This window comes from Cololabis saira, chromosome 4, assembly GCF_033807715.1.
Source record: "Cololabis saira isolate AMF1-May2022 chromosome 4, fColSai1.1, whole genome shotgun sequence".
In the NCBI taxonomy this organism is placed as follows: Eukaryota; Metazoa; Chordata; class Actinopteri; order Beloniformes; family Belonidae; genus Cololabis; species Cololabis saira.
Genome location: NC_084590.1, coordinates 9,092,084 through 9,114,959, shown reverse-complemented (window position 1 = coordinate 9,114,959; position 22,876 = coordinate 9,092,084). Strand labels below are relative to the sequence as shown.

The following is a 22,876-nucleotide window of genomic DNA, read 5'->3' as shown; positions in this document are numbered from 1 at the left end:
CAATCTTCTCAGCAGATCGTTGAAAGGTTGCCCACCGACTGTAGCAACGGGTCCATCTCATGGGAGCGATAGCCGACCTGCGTAGGAGGACATAAAAGAGTGGGAGCACGCTGCAAAAACCCTCAAAACCGGACACAGCTGGCTTTTCTCAGACATGAACAATGGAGTCTTTGTTTGAGGTAAAACTGCAGAGGTACCATCGGTGCTAAGCACATCATTTTGCCTTTAAAGCAGTAGCACCAACTCTGCTCTTATTCCCACATGGATGGGACCTGTGTGCATCATAAACACCCATAGAAGCTCGGTAATAGAATAATACCACGTGGCAATAATCCAATACAAGCTTGACACAGGACCCCAAAAGTGTTATTGTCAATCTCACAAAGTGCAACACCGTGTAATGTTAGGGAGGTCATGCTCATGCTTGTTGTTTAATCCAATTCCGGAGGCGGAGCAGGCCTCGGTGCGTCCGCCAGGTGGCGCCCTTGGACCGGAGCGGTGGATCTCTCTCCAACGGCGCTGCGCTCGGCTGGAGCCGGTGCTGCGTGCAGGATCCGCGCAGTGTGCAACACGAGCAGCACAGAGGACAAAACTGACGCATTGCATTTCACCCATGTGCCGACTCGTTTGTGTCCAGCTTTTTCTCTTGCAGACTTTAGGTCAACTTTAGACTCCGCGCGTCATTACGCGCAACAGACGCACAGTGTGTGATGTCTGCAGCCTGCCCTCACAGATACCCCACTTCGTTTTCACTGGTGACAAACAACATCAAACTGCATGCAATGTTTTTTTTCTTTCTTTTTATATCAGTAGGTGACTCTGGGGTCGCTTTTACTGACACAGTTTTGCAGATAGCGCACGTCAGATAGTCACTAATTCGTCGTGTGAGTTGCCCCCCCTCCCCGGCACAAGTGGGGGTCTGCCTGACTGTGCAGCGGGCTGGTTAATGGTTATTTGCACCCCATTCCCGTGTCTCCTGCGTTTCCTGGATGGATTGACGGGATCCGCGTCAGCGCCTCGCAGACCCGCCTCCTGCCTTTGGAGCGCTCGGTGCGTCTCTGTTGTCCGCTCCAAGCCCTTATTCCACTGGGAGGGAGGGAGAGAGAGAGAGAGAGAGACGAGGAGAGGGAAAGAGAGAGAGAAAGAGAGGGAGAGAGAGAGAGCAGGACCCGATAGAGGAGCGACAGGAGGAAAAAGATTAGAGAAAAAACGAACAACGACACAAATGGCACTCATGGCAGGGATTTTGTTCACGGTTACCTTTCTTATTTCTGGGATTTCTGCACTTGGCTCCTCGTCACGGATATATCCCCCAAATGAAGGTAAGATGGTTGGAGGAGAAGAACTGGCAGCGGACTTGTGACTTCATCCCCGGTTCCCTTGTGCGTGTCTGCGCCGCGGAGCCCCGCTCCGGAGCCCCAGTCCGGGCTCTGGGCTCCGGGCTCCTGGAGCCCCGCTCCGGGCTCCGGGTTCCTGGCTCCGGGCTCCTAGAGGGGCCACCATGAGTTTCATGAAGGGAAACATCGACGGGCGCCTTTACGCAGCGCGGTTTTGGGGGAAACTAGAGCTGAAAAGTGGTGTCCAAATCCACACCGGCCATTTGGGTCTCAGCTCCGGGTCAGTGGATCGTGTCAGCTGCCCAAATCCTGGGAGCTCGAGCTCCTGTATGTCTACTTGTGGCCCTGATTCAGGCTGTTTCTGTTTCATGGAAGAATGGAAGAGCGGCATTTTCATGAGAAAAAAGAGGCACCGGCGAGGTGCAAGTTTCTTTATTCCGACCATCGTTTAACGAGAGAAATAAGAAGCTCGGTATAGCTGGAGAGCCCGGCGCGCATCAGACTGACCCAGACGCTTTTATCCAGCAATGTTAGGAACCCTCACCGCTCCTGCTGTCACATTTTGATTGGAGTTTACTTTTAATTCCAAACCATTTATTAAAGTTGAATTGCGCCCGCGGCTTATTGGAGAGATTTCACCATCCATCAATTACACCAGATCTCTGATTATGCATTCTCTTCTCCTCTGCGCTCAGCGGATTAAACTTTAAATTGAGAATGGCTTCTGCGACGCAAACATGAGACATCAATTAAATGAAGTAGTTATACCTCATAAAGAACAGTTTAAAACACACTTTATATTGCAAAAACATTTAAAAATGTGTGTTTTTTTTTAACAAATCCATTACATAGCCTTTACAAATGTCCTTTTCTTTTGTGTAGGCCTATCTGTTCTTCTCGGCGGCGCAAACTGACCCTAGAGCGCAGATGCGCAGTTCTGGCTGTTTGTGTAAATATAAAATAAGTAGCCTACCAACTTCTAATTGAATGCACCGTCTTGTTCCCAGTCTTTTATGTCATCCAGTTATATGTAGGACTTAATTAGTTCATTTTAGTTAACTTTCTTTTTTATTTATTTACTCTGATAATCGGATTAGTCGTTTTACAAATGCCTAAACAAGAACGGGCTATTGATGCAGGCCGACTACCGATGAAAATTTGGTGTAATTTAATTTGAATAAAGAAAAAAAAGAACCTAAAAAAAACTAAATAAAAACTTGAGAAGCAAAATGTTTTACTTTTCTCTACCGTTGAGTGAGATCTTGTGCCCGAGGGAAGCTTTTAAAATACATTTCCTCGTCATCAACCAAGTGAATAATCACATATTTACTTATGCATGATAAAAGCGGAATTAAGCCACGACTTGATAAGCATCGTTTCTATTTATTCATGAGAATTCATCCATAAAAAAAGAGAATAAGAAAAAAAAGTGCTTAAAGCTCAACAGGGAATAACGCAGAACAAAAAAAAAAGACTCACAGAAACACTTCTTATCGTCTCCCTGCACTGTTTTATTACAATTATATTTTCTCAACTTGAGTTCTATTCATTAAAGAAAAGCGGAAGCTGTTTTTCCTCCAAAGTGTGTATGTCCTAACTGGATTATTTATGCCGAGGCTGCTGTTGTGTGGATGTTCGGAGACTGCATGCTCACGTCTCTCCCTCTTGTTTTCCAGTCACGTTATTGGACTCCAGAGCTGTGCAGGGGGAGCTGGGATGGGTCTCCAGCCCGGCAGAAGGAGGGGTATGTATCCTGCAAAGAAGTGTCCCCTTGTTAAGATGCATTGTCCCCCAGTGAGCAAAAATCCAAGGATAGTTTCCATTATTGGCAGAAACCAAAGAGTAAACTATCAAATAGATACACAGCTCTCTTTGATAAGGTTTAGTCCCGGTGAGCCCAGTATGGGAATATCTTTGTATTGGTGATTTATTGGTTCCTATCAGAATATTAGGCTCAGGGTGAGATCATTTATTTTATGGGACACTTAAATATAGATAATTTATTTGCAATTTTCGTTGTATAATGAGACTCACTGGAACAACTTCAAGGTCTCATGGGGTCCCGGTATCCACTCTGAGAGCCTTTGCTTTATAGCCCCCCCCCCCCCCCCCCCCCCCCCCCCCAACCCCTGCTGCCCTCACTCTTTGCTCCCCTTTTCCCTAACCACTCTGGAATGGTCAGATGCAGGGGCTGATACTGCAGTGAGCGTCAGGTTTCCTGAATAGACGGTGGATTGAATCGGTCTTTGTGGAGAAACTTTATATCCCTTTCCACCATTCAGCTGAGCAGAGAGAGAGAGGAACTTGGCAGCTGACAGAGGGTCCTCTGAAATTGATGAATTAGAGGAGAAAGTGCAGTGGGCTTGAGCTGGAGACGCAGGACGATCGGCTAAACCAACAGGGGAGAGGGTCCACCGAAAAGCGCAATCCCACAATCTAATTGGGGTATCAGTGGCTCTGATCAGAGAAATACCAAGGGCCACATTGAGGCTCGCAGAAGCTGCATACATTAGATGTATATTGTGAAAAAAAGGAAAGATACTTGCCATATTTTAACCAAGTCTGAATTTGCTCATGTGGAAATAATCAAATTCATCAGGCTGCCTGGATAAATAACTGTTTGAATTAAACAGATAACAGCAATCATTTCTGCATCCGTCCCACTTGTACAATTGAGATAACAAGCACAAGTGTCTTCTAATGTTGATGAAAATGAGTAAAAATTAGCAACAGTCATGTCAGCTAATGAGTAAAAATGCAGAGGAACAGCAATCAACCTTGTGTATTTGTTGCAGGCGGTGCTTGCGAGCCCCCCTAAAGGGGCTGGCGCTGCGCTCACGTCCTCCTCTCGGCCATTTTATCGCAAACAAGTGATTGACAGGGTCTTGGCAGCCCCTCAGAGCATGCATTCACCCACTCATTATGACCAATTGGCCTTATTCCCCCTCTTTCCTGCTATCATGGAAAGGTGCAGTCTTATCTCAGTGCTGCTAGATTTCCACAACAAAAGAGGGGTGAAGGCAAGACAGGAAAGTGGAATGAAACAGCAGGGAATGATAGGCATGTTTTAAAAAATCATACAGCTGCAGCTGTATTTGGTATTATCCCACTCTACTCTTGGGAAATAAAGCTTTAATCCTGATTGTTTATGATAAGGTTTCAAGTCAAATCTGCCAGAATAACCTATATCTCTCACTATCCCATTATATTTATTTTGTGCATTTCTAAATGGTTAAAGCCGCAGCAGCCAAAGGCTTGTCTTCTCTTGTTTACAGTCCAACTCAGGCAAAAGTCTCTATTTAAAGCACACAGTGAAAAACTGTAGTGAGCATGCTGCTGCGAGCCTCTCAAGACATGCATGTATTTGCTTAACAGTACTCTGTAGAGAGGGGAACTTTATCGTAAGTAAAACAAACATTCCCTCTCGACAAAATTAACTCAAGCCGTGTTGAATAAAGTGCTCCATGCACCTCACGTAAGGGTCTCCCCCCATTTATGACTTCATGCTAACATCAGTGAACATGTGTGCTTACATCTCCCGTGTCCTGATCGTTTATGTGGATATTGTGTAGGCCTGTGATTAGATCATTAGCACTTGTCCAGAGACCATCTGCATCAATAACATCACTAGCATTCCTTCCTTTTTACCTTTTCTAATATCCAAAACCATCCAGGTTTACAGTATGTGTCTAAGAAGTGAATTTGTGTTTCACTCCACAAGTAATAGAACTGAAGATAAATGAAGCATAGAACTCATTTTTTCTTGTATTTTTCGAGTGGTGAATATTTACCACTTTCTGGTTCTGTATTAAGACCAAACCAGTCTGTTAGTCATCATTCATAAAACATGCATTAAGTTTATCCGTCAGCTCTGCTGCAAGTCAAATATTGATTAAACAATCCAAATGTTTCTTTGGCATGAACTGGCTCCTAATCTACACAGCCCTTATTCATTTTGAGAGCATTTATTTCTGATATTTGTCAGATGTTCTGCTGCTAGGCTTTTAAAGGTTTTTTCTTACTGTTTCGTTAGTTACGGTTTGCAACGTAAACAATTGAGTAGGCAGAATGATTGTTTCATTGGCTTTAATGACATCCTTGTAACATTTTAATGTGTCCTTTCCCCAGTGGGAGGAAGTGAGCATTATGGACGAAAAGAACATCCCTATCCGGACATACCAGGTGTGTAATGTCATGGAGCCAAATCAGAACAACTGGCTCCGCACCGACTGGATTCCCCGTGGAGGTGCCCAACGGGTCTACATCGAGATCAAGTTCACCCTCCGGGACTGCAACAGTCTACCGGGGGTCATGGGAACCTGCAAGGAAACCTTCAATCTGTACTACTACGAATCCAACAATGACAAGGAGCGCTACATTCGTGAGAACCAGTTCGGCAAGATAGATACCATCGCTGCAGACGAGAGCTTCACTCAGGTGGACATCGGCGATCGCATCATGAAGCTCAACACAGAGATCCGGGATGTGGGCGGCTTGACTTGGAAGGGTTTCTACTTGGCCTTCCAGGATGTTGGAGCGTGCATCGCACTTGTTTCCGTCAGGGTCTTCTATAAGAAATGTCCCTTATCTGTGCGTAACTTGGCCCAGTTTCCTGACACTATCACCGGGGCAGATACTTCATCATTGGTGGAAGTCCGTGGCTCATGTGTGGATAATTCAGAGGAGAAGGAGGTTCCCAAGATGTACTGTGGAGCTGACGGAGAGTGGTTGGTGCCCATTGGGAACTGCTTGTGCAACCCTGGATATGAGGAACGCAATGGAGAATGCCAAGGTAAAGAACCGATATTTGTCTCTGGGAGTTTTTAAAAGGTTTTGGCCCTTTCACCGATTAATATACCAGTGTTTCTGCTTATGATCTTTATTACAAAATCCTGTCTCTCTAACATCTGCTCTACCACAGTGAGTGTTTCTTTTGTCTAAATCTCTTGTCTATTTTCCTTGACTCGACCACCGTGGGCTCTGTTGGATGTTTTTATCATTTCACTCTCCTTCGCTCTCCAGTTTTCCTCCCAGTGTCGGGTTTGGTGATAGAGGCAGTGATGACTGAAAATGGAGTAATTAGCAGGCTCACTGGGAGGTGTTGTGCAAAGAGGTGTATCCCAGTAGAATTGCTCAAACTGGGAGAGTACGGGTAGAGGTCTTACTGGTTAACACCTCTGCTGTGTCTTTCACCCCCACCGGTTCTTTCTCTTGTTACCAATGGACCCTGAAGCTGGGATAAGAAATAGACAGCTTTAGAGGAAGTGAAGGAGAGAGGAAGACTTTAAAATTCCAAGCAGGTATGAGTGGAAATACACTGCTGTCAGATGGTGCTGAAATGAAGCTATTTGGTCTGAGGGAATAGTCTTGTGTGCACGATTATTCTAATTTTAAAGTACCATGACGCTACACATGGCACTTTAATAAGGATTTATGGTCAGTGCATTGTCTCCTTTCAATTTTGACACAAGAAAGAGTCTTATTATTATTATTAACATCAGAACCTGCCATAGGCATGACACTTAAATTCCTGACAATTGATGTTTTGAAATTCCTTTGACTACAGGTTTAAAGCTGTTCAGATGTTTTTTTTCTAAAGTCTTTTCCCTAATAGTAGCTCCTATGGCAAGGTTTTGTTAGTCATCTAGCAGTGCTCTAGTTGCAGCAGCTGTTTTGTGGATCACAGTCAGTGTTTTGCCAGACTGAGGCACAGTTGTAAGCTAGCCAGTAGAGCAGATGCCAGTTTTGCCTTGATGGTTTATTGGTACCCCCCACCCACCGCTCATTGCCATCACACAAAAAGCAGTGGGCCGCAACAGCGAAAGGTCAGAGGCTGGGCATGGGTTATTAACGGGGGGGCGGACCACTACACCTCTCCTAATTTACGAGGGAACCTTTATCTTTGACGACTAATTACATGACAAACAGGTCTGGTGATTTAGGGGTACTACTGGCTGCCTGGGGGTGAGGAAGTCAAAGAGCTTCAAGTATTCACAGATGGGTTTGTATATTGAGCACTTCTATGTGTATTTGCCCCAAAAAAGGAAAATCAAAAAGGTTGTTGGAATAGTGTCATCCTCCTCTAACTTGAATTGACTTTCAATCAACTACAAGAGTCTTTCATTTCCTTGCAACACTGGAAAGGTTCTAATTACTTGTAAGAAAAATAACTGTTACTCACCAAAGAGGTCATGATGACTTTCAAATCCTTTACTGTATATGACTCCTATTGTGTTTAGCAGCCTATTGCTTTTACTGCCCAAGTATTCATAGTGTAAACATCACTGCATCATCTTGAGTGTTTAAGCTAGCAATGCCAATACAACAACAGCAGCCCCCTTCTAGTTTCAGTTACAGTCTTTGTAATTGTTTAAACATTTCATTGTTAACTGGAATATGGACAACACGCGTTGGATTCAGGCCAAGACATCAGTGTGGATCAACTCCAGTAACTCCAAGGTCAAAAAGTGCTCGCCGCTGTTGGTTTTCATGTGCAGTGATGAGCTAGTTAATATTCACAATGTGACAAGCTCTTTTGGAGAGAGGCTCCACTCTTCCATGGACACGATGACCAAAGGGCCTCAGACAGGAGATTTGGGGGAAAGGCATCAATAGATACTTGAGGCTTTCATACTGTTTATTAAAATTTTGTGACTTACCATTTTGAAAAAAGTGCTTACATTAGCTAAATAAAGTTTATTTCCTTACTTTTGAAAGCTTTTCTGTGGCCTCACAGCTTTGGGGTCTGAATGTGTGTGCTTGCACACTTGTGTGTGTGTGCTTGTCTTGTGTGTGTGTGTGTGTGGGGTTACAAGGGTGCTCTGGCCCCTGGTTCCCAGCCCAGGATGAATGGGCTCTCCTCCATCATTGTTTGGGACAGCGGTAGAGCTGTCTGAGGGTGGTGATGTTTGGGGTGAAAAGGGGGCAGAGGGGGAGCTGACAGGGCACATAGGACTTGTATTCTAAACCTCTGGTAGAGGTCGGAGGTCGCCCCCTTCCGCATCCATCTTACTGCTGCATCTGACAGGGTTGTGGATCCAGGATTGATTAAGACGTCAGAGTTTTGACAGCTGTGGCGGGGGAATGTGTATATGCGTCTAGGCTTGAGGTGGACCAAGGGTGACCAGAGTGTGTACTCCGAGGGCCAAGGCATGAAGGGTAACCAGGGTACTCATAGGAGGAAGGGCCCCCCTGATCTGAGGAAAAGTGACTGTTTGTATTTGTGATCCCTTTCCCTCTTAACCACCTCCCCCCGCATCGTCTGTGGGGATGGCGGAGGTCAGGGAGTACTCTCGCTCCTCATCTGCTCAAGGCGTCCCTACTGGTGGACACGCTGGATTTCTGACGAGACGGTGGGAAGGAGAGATTAGTGAGAGCCCTGTGTGTCATTATGGAGAAATGATAATTACCTTAAGAAAACCTTTAACCGTCACAATGATCTAGTAGCATCTGCTCCAGCAGATCAATGACCCGTGTTTTCAGGAAGATTCCAAGTTTTGTGTTTGTGTTTGTGTGTGTTTGTGTCAAATTGTCCTGGTTCATATGTTTGTTGATAGTAACATGAGTGTTAAGCTGGAAAGGTGGAAGGCACATGCTATACTGCTGAATGATGGATTGTTGAGCTAGGAATTGATTCCTCTCAAAAATATGCATGGTCTTCATTGCATCCTTACCCTACCTCTATCTTCTTATGTTTGCTTTAATTAAGACTATGACCAAATATATAGAAAGAAAAGTCAGCTTGTTTCAGTTTATAAACTCAATTCAGGTCTAATTTGGATGGAAAGACGCAAAAACATTTTGGAAACAGTGCAATAGTTGTACTAGGGCTGGGCGATTGTGGACGAAAATAAAATCCCGATTTTTTTCTCTGAAAATCCGATTTTCGATTTTTTTGGTAAAACTACAAAAGACAATGGAATAAGTTTTTTTAAGTTTTCTTTATTTTTGAAGAAAAATAGCAAACAAATTTCCTTATTGGGAATGAAGTGCAATTGAAAGATACTGTAAATCCTCCTTGAGTTTAGTAAAGTGACAACATTTACAATTTTCTTGACCAAACAAAGATGACTAGACGAGCTCTGTCTGTAATGCAGCCAGCTGCAAAAAAGGAAAATCGATTTTCCGATTTTCCTTTTTTTAACATCGTCTTGATTAATAAATCCGATTTAGATTTAAAATCGATTAATCGCACAGCCCTATGTTGTACTGATATGCTTCATCATTTCCTTTCCTGAGTTATAACTTGTCCTTTTGCCAAGCCTAAAGCATATGACCATCACGAGAAGATAACGCACAGCCCAGTTGACGGGCTGTTGCCAAGCGCAATGAAACCCAAAGAAGAATGGCTTAACAACAGAGTTAAGCTGACTAAGTACGTGCTAGTGACTTTATTGGCTGTGATATCAGCTGTTTTGAAGTCCACGTTTGTATTTAATTGCACTGCAACTGCCCACACGTGTAGGAAGAAAGACATTATGAGCTATTATAAGAACAATCTGCAGCTAATGTAGTTTCTAGTTGAGTTTTTAGTCCAATTTTACTCATGTGTGCATGGATGGGCTTGTAAAACATGTTTATGGTGATTAAATGCGAATGTGAATCTTTTCTAACACAGAACTAAAACTCTGGTGTTGGTGTGGATTGGCTTTGACAAATATGGACTAGTGTCGGTGCATGCTCTCCAGATGACCTACACCAAATGTCCAAAATTTGTTTCCAAAAATAACCCCAAAACAAACAAACGACAGCAAAAAAAAAAAAAAAAAACATTTACAGCTGGACCGTTCACATATCCAGCACTTACAGCGAGCCGTCACTAAAACTAGACCGAGGAAAACACGAGTTGAGTTAGCATTTGGGGAGAAGAGATCATGTTTATTTAATCTTCTCAAACAGATTTAGTTTTACATAAGTGCTAGATTATAGCTCCCCCAGTTCACTTGTAGCGTTTATTACCTTTACCTTCATTTATTGTCTGCATTTCTTCAAAACCTGTTTGAGCGTAACCGTGGAAAAGAGCTTAGAGCTCGACTGGGACATTAGTTGGGGACACTGGGACAGAGCGTCTTCTCACCTGAGCCAGACCCCCCCCCCCCCCCTCACCAGCTATTCCCAGCAGGCTTTGCTGAGTTGTAAATTTTCATTGGTATTGGATTAAGAGATTTTGGGGATGAAGTTCCTCTCCTGTGTCCCCTCATTGTGAGTGTGTATCTGGGTCTCCCATTCTCTCCCTGCCTCTGTTGACAGTTTTAAATATGCGCTTGGGAGCATCATTCTAAATTCACCACGTAATTCTATTTAGCCCTTCGGTCCCCAATGGCTTTAAATACTCCTACTTGGTCCCTCACTCTCCCTCTCTCTCCCCCCCCCTGTTTCTCTTTTCTTCTGCCTCTTCTTCAGTGAATAAAGAAACTAAGTCTTCGCAGCTACTTTTACAATGGCTTACTTAATTATCTTTTTTTCCAACCATTTACGTCATTGTTTCAAATTTCCCTTTTGATTTGCTCACTTTTCAAGTAGTGATGCACCGAAATGAAAATTTGTGGCCGAAACCGAAACCGAAATAATAATAAACACTTGGCCGAATACCGAACAATACCGAACATGGTTCTTCAGCAGTTTTTCATTTATTTTGCCAATTTTTTTACCATTGCATAAATCAAATACATTTCATTTAGGCATGCTTTTCAAAGAAAAAAACGTTTTACAAAATTACAAGGTAGAAAATATTTATTGTTTTGTATTGTATATTTATGTTATATATATATATAACATAAAAAAATTAAAATGTTTTAATTTCCCAGCATTATGTTGTTTTGGTTCCACCTCCTGGTGAATGTTAGGTCAAATTCTTATGGGGTTAGTTTTTGGTTGGCCAACGATTTATGTAGTGCGCAACGTTATGAGACGGAGCCGCCAGTCTATTTCCTTATTTTACAACGCCGTTATTAATTGTTCGTTTTTTTTCCCCACTTATTTCACCGAACACCGAAAGTGTTTTTTTGCCATTTTCGGCCGAACAATTTCGGTTACCGAACAATTTCGGTTACCGAACAATCGGTGCATCACTATTTTCAAGTTCTCATCTTTTTTTTCTTTTTTTTTTTACATTTTTCTCTTTTTGTCCCTCCGTTTTTGCTACCGAGCTTCAGTTTGCAATTTTCACCCATTCACGCTGTCTTTTTTTTCCCCCTCTTCTGTTTTCTTTCCCCTCGTCGGCCAACGAGGTGGTTAGTGTTTGTCAGGCTGTCTCTGGTGGCAGCAGCAGGAAGTGGGTTGAATAATGGGATTAAACCTTCACCGGTGGGTGGGAGGGCGGCGAGGAGCCGCGACGCTGAACATCATCACCCGTCGTTCTTCTCACATACAGGCGTACAAGAGTGACACCTGTGAGTGTGCACTCAAACTCCAATTAAAAACATACACGCACATGCAGAGAGAGAGATTTTACTGCAGGAAATCAATACCTGCACGCTCAGGCACATGTACACCCTAATGCAAATACTACTTATGCACGTTGACATACATATGTAGATCTACACATGTACAAAATGACCAAGAGTCAGATTACATGGAGACATAAGTATAGCAGATACACACAGTCATTTAGCACACAGTCACATACTCATAGCTGAGCGGAGTGCCGGAGAATGGAGGTGAATGTACTCATCACTCTCCCTGCCACCAGAGAGGATCATTCTGTGCTCCTGAATAGAGACCAGGAATCTGTTAGCGACAGAGAGCAGGAGGGAACAACAGGCACAGAGAGGGCAAAATGTCTCTGGAGATATCCTTGATAGCCCTCCCATGTTGCTATAATAATTCATTTAAGCATTTTCATGTTCTGCTCGTGTTTAGCTTCTCAAATGGCTTAAAAAAAAAGGAAAAAAAAGAAAGAAAAATCCCCTCAACACTCCCGAATGTCTTTACTCAGCGGAGGAGGGGCTGCTGATGGTAATTCAGCCATCATTAGGTGAGGTGCTGAAATGTTTTTCCTGCTCGGGCAGCCGTCCTGCCTCTGTGTTTGTTCCCTTTGCAGTTCTCGCCACTCATCGCCCTTCTCCATTTCTCCTTGCGGTGCCCTGTTAAGAGCAGGAAGCCACCGCTGATCGAGCATGACCCGGGCTGATAGTCACGGGGCTCCCGCAGCACCGGCCGCACCGCCGCGCGTCTGACCACACTGCCACGTACAATCAGCTCTAATTCATCATTTACTGACCTTTTCACTCTTTTCTTTTTTTTAATTAATGTTCAGCCCCCTTTGAGAATTTACTGGTGTTATATTTTTTAACAACCTGATATTGTTGGCAGGAAACTGTTGGAAATATGTTACAATTCAAGTTTAGATAAGTTACCGGCGTCAGCAGTTTTGCAGAAACTGGATTATTTTACAGAATGTCAGACTAGATGGTATATAAATGCATTTTAAATGCAGTTTAAAAAATGGCCACTAAAGTGGTAATGCAGAACAAACAGGTTATTTCTTTGTGATTTGGTTCATATTGGGGCGCTCTTGCTTCTTTTTCTTTATGGAGTTAAAAAGTTGGTTTTATTGAAATGTATTCTAAATGACATAGTAAATTACAAGATTAAATAGTTTTGTTTTGCTTTATTTGGCATTTTAATTATGCAAATTCATCTTAATGGAGAATCTAAAAAAATTCAGTCATAATGTTTTTCTTACAAAACCCCACAAAGCAGTGTCTTTTCATTTTACTTGTGGTTGGTCAAAACACAATAACGAAGGAGGAGCAATAAGTCTAGCAGAAATTGCGGCTGCTCCTGTGACAGTTCCAAGAATATTATTGAGAAAGGTTATTAAGCATTGTATTTAATGTTTAATGACTTTGATATTTTGTTTTGGTTTCCAGACAAGTGCTTTGTAATTACAAATTACCTGTCATCCAGTAATGCGTGCCCTGAAGGCGAGGAGCCGCGAGCTAAACACTGTTTTTCAAACACGGGGCAATTTAGAGATTTTGAACTCCTTTGCTGCCGTAACTTGTCTTGTTTCAGTCTGGTGGAAGGAAAACATCAAATACACATTATTGTAGTTGTATAAACACAATTTGTCTTTACAACGTTGTCAGATCATAGTTAAATAAAAACGCCTCATTTGCAACATAGAAAGGGTATTTTAGAGCACTAAAGAAGTCATTTGGTGTGATAAGCTTGGAAAGTTCTTGTTTTGTTTATATTTATTTGGAAAAGTAACTAAAGCTTCAAAGCGTGTGATATAACAGAAATTGCAAATACAAGGTATTTATTGGACTTTGAGGATGCTCTTATTTATTTGGTCTCATCTCTGTGTTTGTACAACGCAGCAACGTGAGCGTCAGTCGCATCAGCAACATGTGCCATAAAAGAACAACATTTCTCCTCTCCTCTCCTCTCCTCTCCTCTCCTCTCCTCTCCTCTCCTCTCCTCTCCTCTCCTCTCCTCTCCTCTCCTCTCCTCTCCTCTCCTCTCCTCTCCTCATTTTTGAAAAGCGCCCTCCCTTTGAAGCCCGAGCGAGCGATTAAAGCAGTCAGCAAGCAAATTAGCATGTCAAAAGGCCCTGAATCAATACCCCAGCTCTCTACCAACCCAGCCCTGCAGTCCCCTCATCCCCTCATCCCCTCCACCCATCTCCATCTCACTCCCGTTCGTCCCCCTTCCTCTGGTCTCTCCTTCTCCTTGCATTTTTCCCTGCAGCCCTGCATGCGCGCTCTCCCACTTGTTCCTTTGCCCCTCTCTTTCTTTCCGAGCTCACTTTAAAAACGTTCCTCCCCGCTCTCTCGGCTGGCACACGGACAGAGGGTGGAGGCGGGGTGGGGGTGGGGGGGCGTTTTATAAAGCGAGATGGACGGATGTATAGCAGAAAAAAGACGGGTAGAGTGGAGAGGAGAAGTGGATAGCCATCAAGCGGGCATGGGTGGACTGTTTTGCAGCGAGGGAGGTTCTGAAAGAGAAAGCGGGCCCCTGCCACCTCCTTTGTGCTGAGAGAGCGGCAGAACCGACCCCTCTGGCCAAAAGAAGAAGAGATGGAGACGGGGAGGAAGGGAGGGGAGGTAGAGAGAGATTTTTAAAAAAACACAGGGAAGTGAAGTGGAAAGAGATTTAGTTCCAGTCTGGCAACTGTCCTTTTTCTGCACTTCATCCATCGGTTCACCATTGCACGAAAATCCCTTTTTAACTGGGGTGATGTGCTACTGATCGCAAGAACACTGCAATCCACTGTGTCCGTGTGTGCCTGGGTATGTGTGTTTCTGAACTATTGTCCGTGCTATATTTACTCTGGACATCCATCTCCACAGGCATATCGCATGCTGTATCATAAACTTCTATTAACGTTCCAATCTGGTGGCACGATCTGAGCCCGGAGACAAAGCGCTGCAGCCGCTCCTCAGACAGGCGACCAACTCTCCCTCACTATCTGACAATACGGAGCTGATTGCCAACACCTTGAACATGTTTTATCTTTTTTCCTGTGTCTTTTCTCCTCCCGATTTCAATCTTAAGCTTTCTCAATCTTGGCGGGCCAATAGTAGGTGGTCCTTTCTTCTGGTTGGGGGCGCGGAGTTCAGTGGCCGTATCAAAGGCCGCTCCGTAGCAATCAGTTAGGGCTTATGACAAAAAAGGCTGGCAAGAAAGGACTGGTGTGTAATCTGATGGGCCCTGAGACAGGATGCAGTAACAATTTTAATGAGCTGAGATTCCCCCCCTTTCTAATCATGGAGGTGAAGGAAATGAATCACTGCTCCATTCTCTCTTGAAATACACACACAGACGCACGCGGGATGTGAATCTGGGAGCTGTTACAAGAAAACTTTCAGGCTGGAAAAGTGGAGCTATTAGTTACAAGTCAGACGTGAATTTCAAGATATCGTCCTGCGTCTTCCAGAAATATGCAGCTAAGGACAACACACTTTTTAAAAAAAAGAAGAAAAAAAAGGATTTGTTTGTCCAGGAGTTTAAGCTTGCTCACTTTTGATTTCTTGCTCAGTTTTGAAAGCATTCTGCAGTTATGACACAAGTGTTTTGCTCTTTTGCACACATAAAACAAATGTTTTACCAGTTACAAGCCTCTTTTATGCAGAACCACGAGAAACGTATGGCAGGCACAGCCCATCCTGAACAGTCTATTGCCGTTTAGAGTCCCTGAGACTCTAAACTGATGGTAACAACTTCTGTCTGACAAACGCGCTCAGAGTGCAACTCAGGATCTTGACGATGGTGACAAAGATCAGTACATCTAAGACGGGTGCAGCATTGTGTTCGTTGTGCTAGTCTAGTAAAAGGATAGACCCTCTTTGGAGAGCGCAGCAGCTTGCTGCTCCTCGTCTTGTTTCCAGTAGGGTCATGATTTCAAAAATGACATTTTCAGTCAATCATCATCAAGCCTCAACCAGCATTTCATCAGGGCCTCAAGAATACTGACACTAGGTCTGCACTTGTTTCTCGACAGGACAAGCTCATAAAGAGTAGCCCCCGTGGTACGAGTCTGCAGTGGTGCTTTATATTGAACCTGCCAGTTACTGCACCGGTTGCTGCTGCGGCCAAATCTCATAGCTGTCAGTTATTAAGCACCCGAGACACTTCCTGAACCACAGGCTTAGTTTAAATTTTTTTTATTTTATCAGTGACTACGTTTCCATGCAGTCAAAATTCGGGTTATTGCTAATATTCCGGTTACTGAAACATTGGGAATATTCCGTTTACATGGTAATTAATCATTTGGGATATCTGGATCAAACCAGCAACGCACGGAGAACGTGATGACGCAATTACCGTCATTTCCGCTTCTTCTTCCTGTATCCAAATTCAAAACAAATGCTGCTTCGCACGACTTTTCGCTCACCTTCTTGTAAATCTGGCTATCCCTGTACTTTCTACCGTCTACAAATGCAGAAATGTTCATATCCTTCATTACATTTATGAAGTGATTAGTCTCCTCCTGGTCTTGGTTTCTCCGTGTTTATAAGAACTTCCTGGACTCAAAAGACCAGGGTTCCTTCTGAACAGAGCATGTGCAGAAAACAAATTCCTGTTCCGTTTGATGGGGATATTCCGTTTGGTGTTTACATGACCCAATATTCAGGTTTTAAAAGGAGTAACCCAGGGGTCATATTCAGGTTTTTAAAAACCTGAATATGAGCAAATTCGGGTTATTCAAAAGGGTTATTGGTGTTTACATGGCCATGCAAATTCGGGTTATTGCCAATATTCAGGTTTTAAAAGGGTTATTGATGCATGGAAACGCAGTCAATGTGTCTTTATGGTGAGGAACATTGAAAACATTGACGTGTGCTGAGAAACGGGCCAGTCTTTATGCTTAGTTATCTGGATGCTAATCAGAGCTTTGTATTTAGCATCAGGACATCATCTTCTCGTGTAGCGCTGCGTAAATATTTCTCCTAAAACATCCAACCCTTTACAGAAAAGCAGACACCTCTATTGGCATTTTATTTCATCTATAACACACATATCAATCCTCGGCCTCAGCTCAGATGTGGGAGATGTGTATCAAACACGCTGTGGGGTTGCCTGTGAGGTGCAACTTCTCTGTGGGAGAGCTGAAATGTAATTTGGGGTTATAGAGGTCTGGAGACATGAGGCTGCAGATCTCCAGCCAGAGGCCAAGGTGTGTCGATGCCAGGGCATGTCTCTGGGATTAGAAACCTTGATCCTTCCTGATCCAAAGCCAGTTGTCAAATGCTGCTGGAAGGAGAAGGAAAAAAGAGCTGTGTTCCCTTGAAGTTTCACACCGCAGAGCCGTGCCAAAGGAAGAAGAAAGGAGGAGAGAGAGAACAGGGGAAAAAAACAGGCTGAGATTGATAAAAAGGGAAGTGATTAAAAAACAAACAGTAGCACATACAGTGAACGTCTAAGTGTGTATGTGTGGTAGAAACAGGCTGTGTGTGACAGAGTAAAGGACCGAGGAAGATGTGAAAGGTGAAGTGGGGGATTGAGAGCACTGACGATGACGGCTGTTTGAACAGGCCTGGTGATGTTGTGTCTCTACTTCTGATACTTCTCATTGAGATCGTTTAAAGGCACCAAGAGGAAGTTCAATTATTGCCTTAGATAAGATAAGAAGTTAAGATAAATAAATGAATGAACCTTTATTTGTCCCAAAATGGGAAAATTTTAGTTTGCAACAACATACAGAAAGAGTGTTTGTTGTGGAATCTAACAGTCTAGTCCGACTGATAACGAAGTTTTAAAAGCCATGTATACACCTTAGCCGGGCTGTAGTCGAAGCGGACTGTTCTTGAAATCAAGCTATTGGAACCAGATAATGTGGTTTCTCTGATTTCTCTGTTTAATCCTTAGCTAGATTGTTGCCAATAGCTCGATTTAGATGTGCATGTAACCGCACTTACATGCACATCACGCACGACACCTGTGCAGATTGAAACCTTATTACTTTATTGACACTATACCAAGAATTTGAACTGTCTAAAAAATTCACTTAGGATATTTGTTTTCATTTTGCAACAAACTTTTTCATGTTAAGGTCCAGCATCCACTGTACTACAACAGTTAAAAATGGAAAATACTGGATCTGATAAAGACCTTGTTTTAGTTGGTAAATGCAGAAATAAAGAATCAAAAGCATTTGGAATTTAATGTTAAACAAAAGAATTCATGTTGACGTGAGCAGCCTTTCAATTACACTGTTTGGCAAATGAAGAGCGAAACTGTGAATTTGCAATTAAGGCCCCGCGGTCGGATTTTCCATCGAACAGTGTTTTTCTTTTTATGAGTGTAACTCTCCTAGTTCTCTTTCTGTAACTCATCCTGTGAGACTTCTGTTCAAAGCAATGAAAAAGAAGAATTTAACTAAAGAACATGGATAAAAACATCTTGAGCCTTTGACATATGATTGCGTTTGCCGCTTCCTGTTGTGAAAATAGTCAAAAGAAGAAGAAGGCAACGGATGATTCAAATGATTATTCAGAGGCAAAGCTTACTTTGTACTGCAGTAATGCATAATGATTACATAGTGTTATAGCACAACTACATCATAGTAATGAGGCCACAAACAGCTGGAAACCACATGTTGATGACTTTAAACTGACTGACTACGTCACATCCAGATATGTGGAAATGTGCAAAAAGTGTTTCCGTTACATTTTTTGTGATAAACTAGATTATTAACAGGTCTGAAAAAACACCTGGTGAAAGCGTAAAAAGGTTCTTTGGAATATTCGATATGATCAAATTGGAATTTCCAGGTTAATTTTTTTTGCGTCATAAGGTTTTCTCAAAATTAGGGGAAATGGAAACTCAGCTTTCGCCTGCAGAAGTCAGAGGTTTCACTGTTGGGTTAAAGAAAAAAAGAACAAAAAAAGGCAGTGTGAGCCTTTATTGCCATTTAAACTATTGTGAAATGTGGTGAAATAAAACATACGGATCGGAAGAGATGACAGAAAAGGTATGTAGGAGGTATGGAGACACCAGGCACTCAAGTATGGTCCAGTTCCTCTGGTGCCATAACACTCACTGTGCATTTCAGCTTCATGCTCCTTTTATCATTGCTTTGCCTGCGCGTCTGTCTGCACATCAAAGCTAAAGGCTAAAACACATTAGCAGGGTAACCCAGTCTAAGCAGCAGCCATTAACCCCAGGCTCCTGTTACACACCCTGTGCCCCCACACCCCCACACACCCACCCCCCGTTTCCCTGCAAGTTCAACTCGTCTGGGGTTAAGGGGAGCGATGCAGTAAAGTTTGTGTACACACATGTGCACCTCTTCCTAAGGAATGTATGCATAATGCGCCAAGTCATGCTACGCTAACAGGAGGCGACAGCATTGAAGTCAGGGTTTGGAGTTGGGGAGCATATCATTTTCATGACAGTAATGACCTCAATCCTGAGAGGAAAAAAAAAAAGGGGAAAGTAGTCAGAACGGAGTTACATGAGAAAAGGTTAAAGGTCATAGCGGTGACACCTACACGGGAGACGCCGCTGAGCTGACATGAGCGGTTGAGGAGCTACTGACCCGAGAAGGTTTTATGTACCGCAGTCACGTGCTTCAGCACACACTGCATCTGAATGCTCGCACAATACGGAGACACGCAGGGACACACACCCTCACGCACACGCACACACACGCACGTATGCACAATGGAAGGTGTTTTGGGGCCCCAGACAGGCTGTCGTCTAGGAGCTGCGAGTAGATTACCTAAACAAACAACCTAAAAATACCCTCCTTTTCACCCGACAGTCGACCCTGTCCAACCTTTCCGCGTGTCCCACAAAATTGCATCCAAAAGCGTCGTAGAGGGTCATGTCAAAGTTGTCCTTGAAGCTGCAGACATCTAAGTAATTAAGTTTTCCGTGTGTGTTTCTGTCTGCTTAAGAGCTGGCAGATGTGTGTGTCATGTACCTCTGGTCACATGTGCGTGTGAAGAGTGTTTATAATCGGACTCACCACAGGGGTTTAGCTGGGCTAGTTAAGCTTACATATAAGCTTTCTTATGTAGTAAAATGATCAGGATGGCATTTTTATCACGTAAGGGGGCACATAATTAATATTCATCATGGGTAGTGGGTGAGACCCATTTGCAGTAGCAGCTGCAGTAGCTAAAAATCAAATAAACTACCTATTTCCTACCTATTATAACTGCATGCCATCGGATTTGTCTTTTGTCTTGGTAACCATATATGTTGGAGGTTAAGTTTTATTTTTGTCTCTGTGATAGTGAAATCATAATGTAACAATTTTCTGATGTGATGATTGATGCAAATTGACTGATTGATTTGTTGCTCAGGTGTTAATGTAGACGTATGTAGAAGCCATTAACACACAAACTGTTGAGTGACTTGCGTTATGTGTGTATTTTAAGGCTTTTACACTTGTTTACCAAATGTGTCTTTGAGTTCCCACTGAACATGCTTCCTCTCTTGCTTCCTCTTCCTCCTCACCTATACTTAGTTAGAGTTTTTGTTCTCCTCACACGTCCTCCCTTTTCCTACCCCATTCTACTTGTTCAGTATCGGTGTGTCGCTGTGCAACGGCCCACATGAGACAATAGTGTACTCCAAGCATCCACGTACCTGCCCATTTTCTTTTATTCTTCATTTACTGTAATTGGATTTAAGCTTTTATTGATTTTTTTATTGTAAACAATGTCAGGAAAGCATGTTAAAAACACACACATGCAGACACACACGTCCAACATGGGACTGGAGCCTCTGGAGACCTTGAGGAAATTGGACCGAGACAATGCTATGCCTGAGTGTACTCACCTCCCATCGGCCCTGCTGTTCCCTCGTCCGCTTGCTTGCCCTGCTCTCTGAATGCCTGTTTAGTGGACGTGTGCGTCTGTTTGTGCATTTGCATACATGCATGGTATTGCAAAGTGCAACTGCACAGTAGAGGGCTTTTGAAGGGTTTTGTCTTCATATACTGGAGGGTTTGCAGGTGTCCACAGCTTTAGCAGCCTTTGTTTGTTTCTAGAGCATATCTCTAGTCTTGTTTGCCTCTAGCGACGGCCATTTAGCCACCTACCGAGTGGATCTTGGCTCACAAGAGGTCCTCACTCAGTTGACACAATGCCGACCTGATGGTGGTGCCGCTTTTGCTGACCTGGCATGGGTGCCAAAGTGGAATCTGAGTGGTCATCAGACTCAGTTGGATCTCATTTCCTGTTCCCTCAGTTTTCTATCCATCTTTCTTGCTCAACACTGTTCATTTTTAAACATCTAACTCTCCTCTGTGCTCAAGCCGTTATTCTCTTCCTTTGTAGTTTTCTTTGCTGTTTGATTAGTTTCCTCAAATTCACCTTCGGAACCGTGTCCCTTATTTTTTAAGGAGTGGTCATGTAGGGTCTGAAGTGGCTGGGTGGAATACTTAAGATTTTTGAGATATAGCCATTGTACTAATATTCCTTCTTAAGGCCAGGCTGCAGGAATTAGGGAGGAAGTTGTGGCCTACGTGTCAATAAGAACGCAGCGACTTTAGTCCACAGGAAGCCTTCAGAACAATATTTCATTTTTTCATTTATGTAGTCCAAACAGTAATAACATAGGTGGCACCACATTTCACTCTTTTGAAAACTGATCTAGATTTAAGCAGGAAATAGTTCGCTAGTGTTGCATAATGGCAAAAAGGATGCCATTATGCTGAGCAATCATGTGAAAGGTTTCATATATGAAGTTTCAAATGTTCTTTTAACATGTTGACTGTAGATAAGAGGCAAAGAAATTAGCAAACGGTAACAGTTTCTTGTCTTTTGATGATAAAAATTACAGTTAATGTTCAGTAGCTCTCGCTGTGTTTTCCTTTTCTAAATCTCTGTGTGTTTGGTACACACATTTTAATGAGGGAAACATCTCGGGTGGCTGTGGGATGACGGATTGTCGCAGCTAAATGTACAGCTATAAATCACCCGACATTTGACAGAGAAACTGCTGCCAACTTGCACCTCCAGTGGCAGGGACCGACATTAGCATAACTGCATTCACCGTCAGCAAGCTTGGCTCTTGTGTTATTACGGTTGTTAGCCCGGTTGGCTTTTGTTTAAACCCTCATCAGGATGTCAACCCAGATGTGACCACCTGACTTTTAGTTTTACATGTTAAAAGATACTACAACTAATGTAAGACCTTTTACCCCCGAGCCAGGTCAAGGTCAAGATGTGTGTCGAGTATATGTCATCAATCTTGGTGATCAGTTTCGGTGACCGTGTGTCCCTCATCCATCATGATGATGTGTTTCGCTGGCCGTGTGGCTCTGCATTGCTGTCAGGGCTGGAGGTAATTAATAACCCTGAGTGATAGAATTAATGAGTTAACCTGCTCCGCTGTCCTGCTGTTCCTGTGACAGATGCTAACGGTCAGCAGCTAGTTATGGCCGGTGCATGTGCATGTGCATGTGCATGTGCATGTGCATGTGCATGTGCATGTGCATGTGCATGTGCATGTGCATGTGCATGTGCATGTGCATGTGCATGTGCATGTGCATGTGCATGTGCCAGCAGCTCAGGTGTTTAGATGTAGATGCTCTTTTATGATCTACAGTATATTCATAAATGTATGGAGGTGGCTTGTGACTATAGCTGAGGGCTATGTTGTTTTTGTCAGCCTGTTTCAATTTTAGTTTTAGTCCAGTCTTTGGGTCAAGCTATCATTTTAGTTTTTATTAGTTTTAGTCACGTTCATACTCCTTTTAGTCGTGTCAAGTTTCAGTCGACCAAAGGTCTGAGCATTTTATTTTAGTCAAAATGTTTTCGCATTTCTCTTGATCTTTTCTTTTTCGACAACACATTTGGTTTTCTTTTCCACGTCTATGTAGGAAAGTGTATCCAAAGATGGTTTCCTCTTCTTCTTCCAGCCCCAGAGAAGATCCCTGCGTTTCTCTATGTAACTTTGTTTTTAATTGACGTGAACCTAGAGCTCTGCGTTAACGGCATCAGCCTCTAACTCTGCAGCTGCATCTTCTGGATCTGATTCCCAGTTTTTATTTTGTAATCTACATTTTAGTCTTGTTTTTATTCATCTACGATATATTTAATTATCGTTATCGTCACATGACCAGCATTTTGGTT

The 22,876-nt window shown here is 43.2% G+C and overlaps 1 protein-coding gene across 3 annotated transcripts in view; it reads left to right on the top strand.

The window, feature by feature from the left end:
- Positions 1-1,127: 1,127 nt before the first annotated feature.
- Positions 1,128-22,876, top strand: part of epha4l (eph receptor A4, like) — a 62,908-nt gene continuing 41,159 nt past the window's right edge. For all 3 annotated transcript variants that reach the window (XM_061718766.1, XM_061718767.1, XM_061718765.1), the window contains exons 1-3: positions 1,128-1,322; positions 3,014-3,081; positions 5,466-6,129. In XM_061718766.1, the coding sequence (XP_061574750.1) occupies positions 1,226-1,322; positions 3,014-3,081; positions 5,466-6,129 (829 nt within the window). In that variant the 5' untranslated portion in view covers positions 1,128-1,225. The remainder of the gene's footprint in view (positions 1,323-3,013; positions 3,082-5,465; positions 6,130-22,876) is intronic.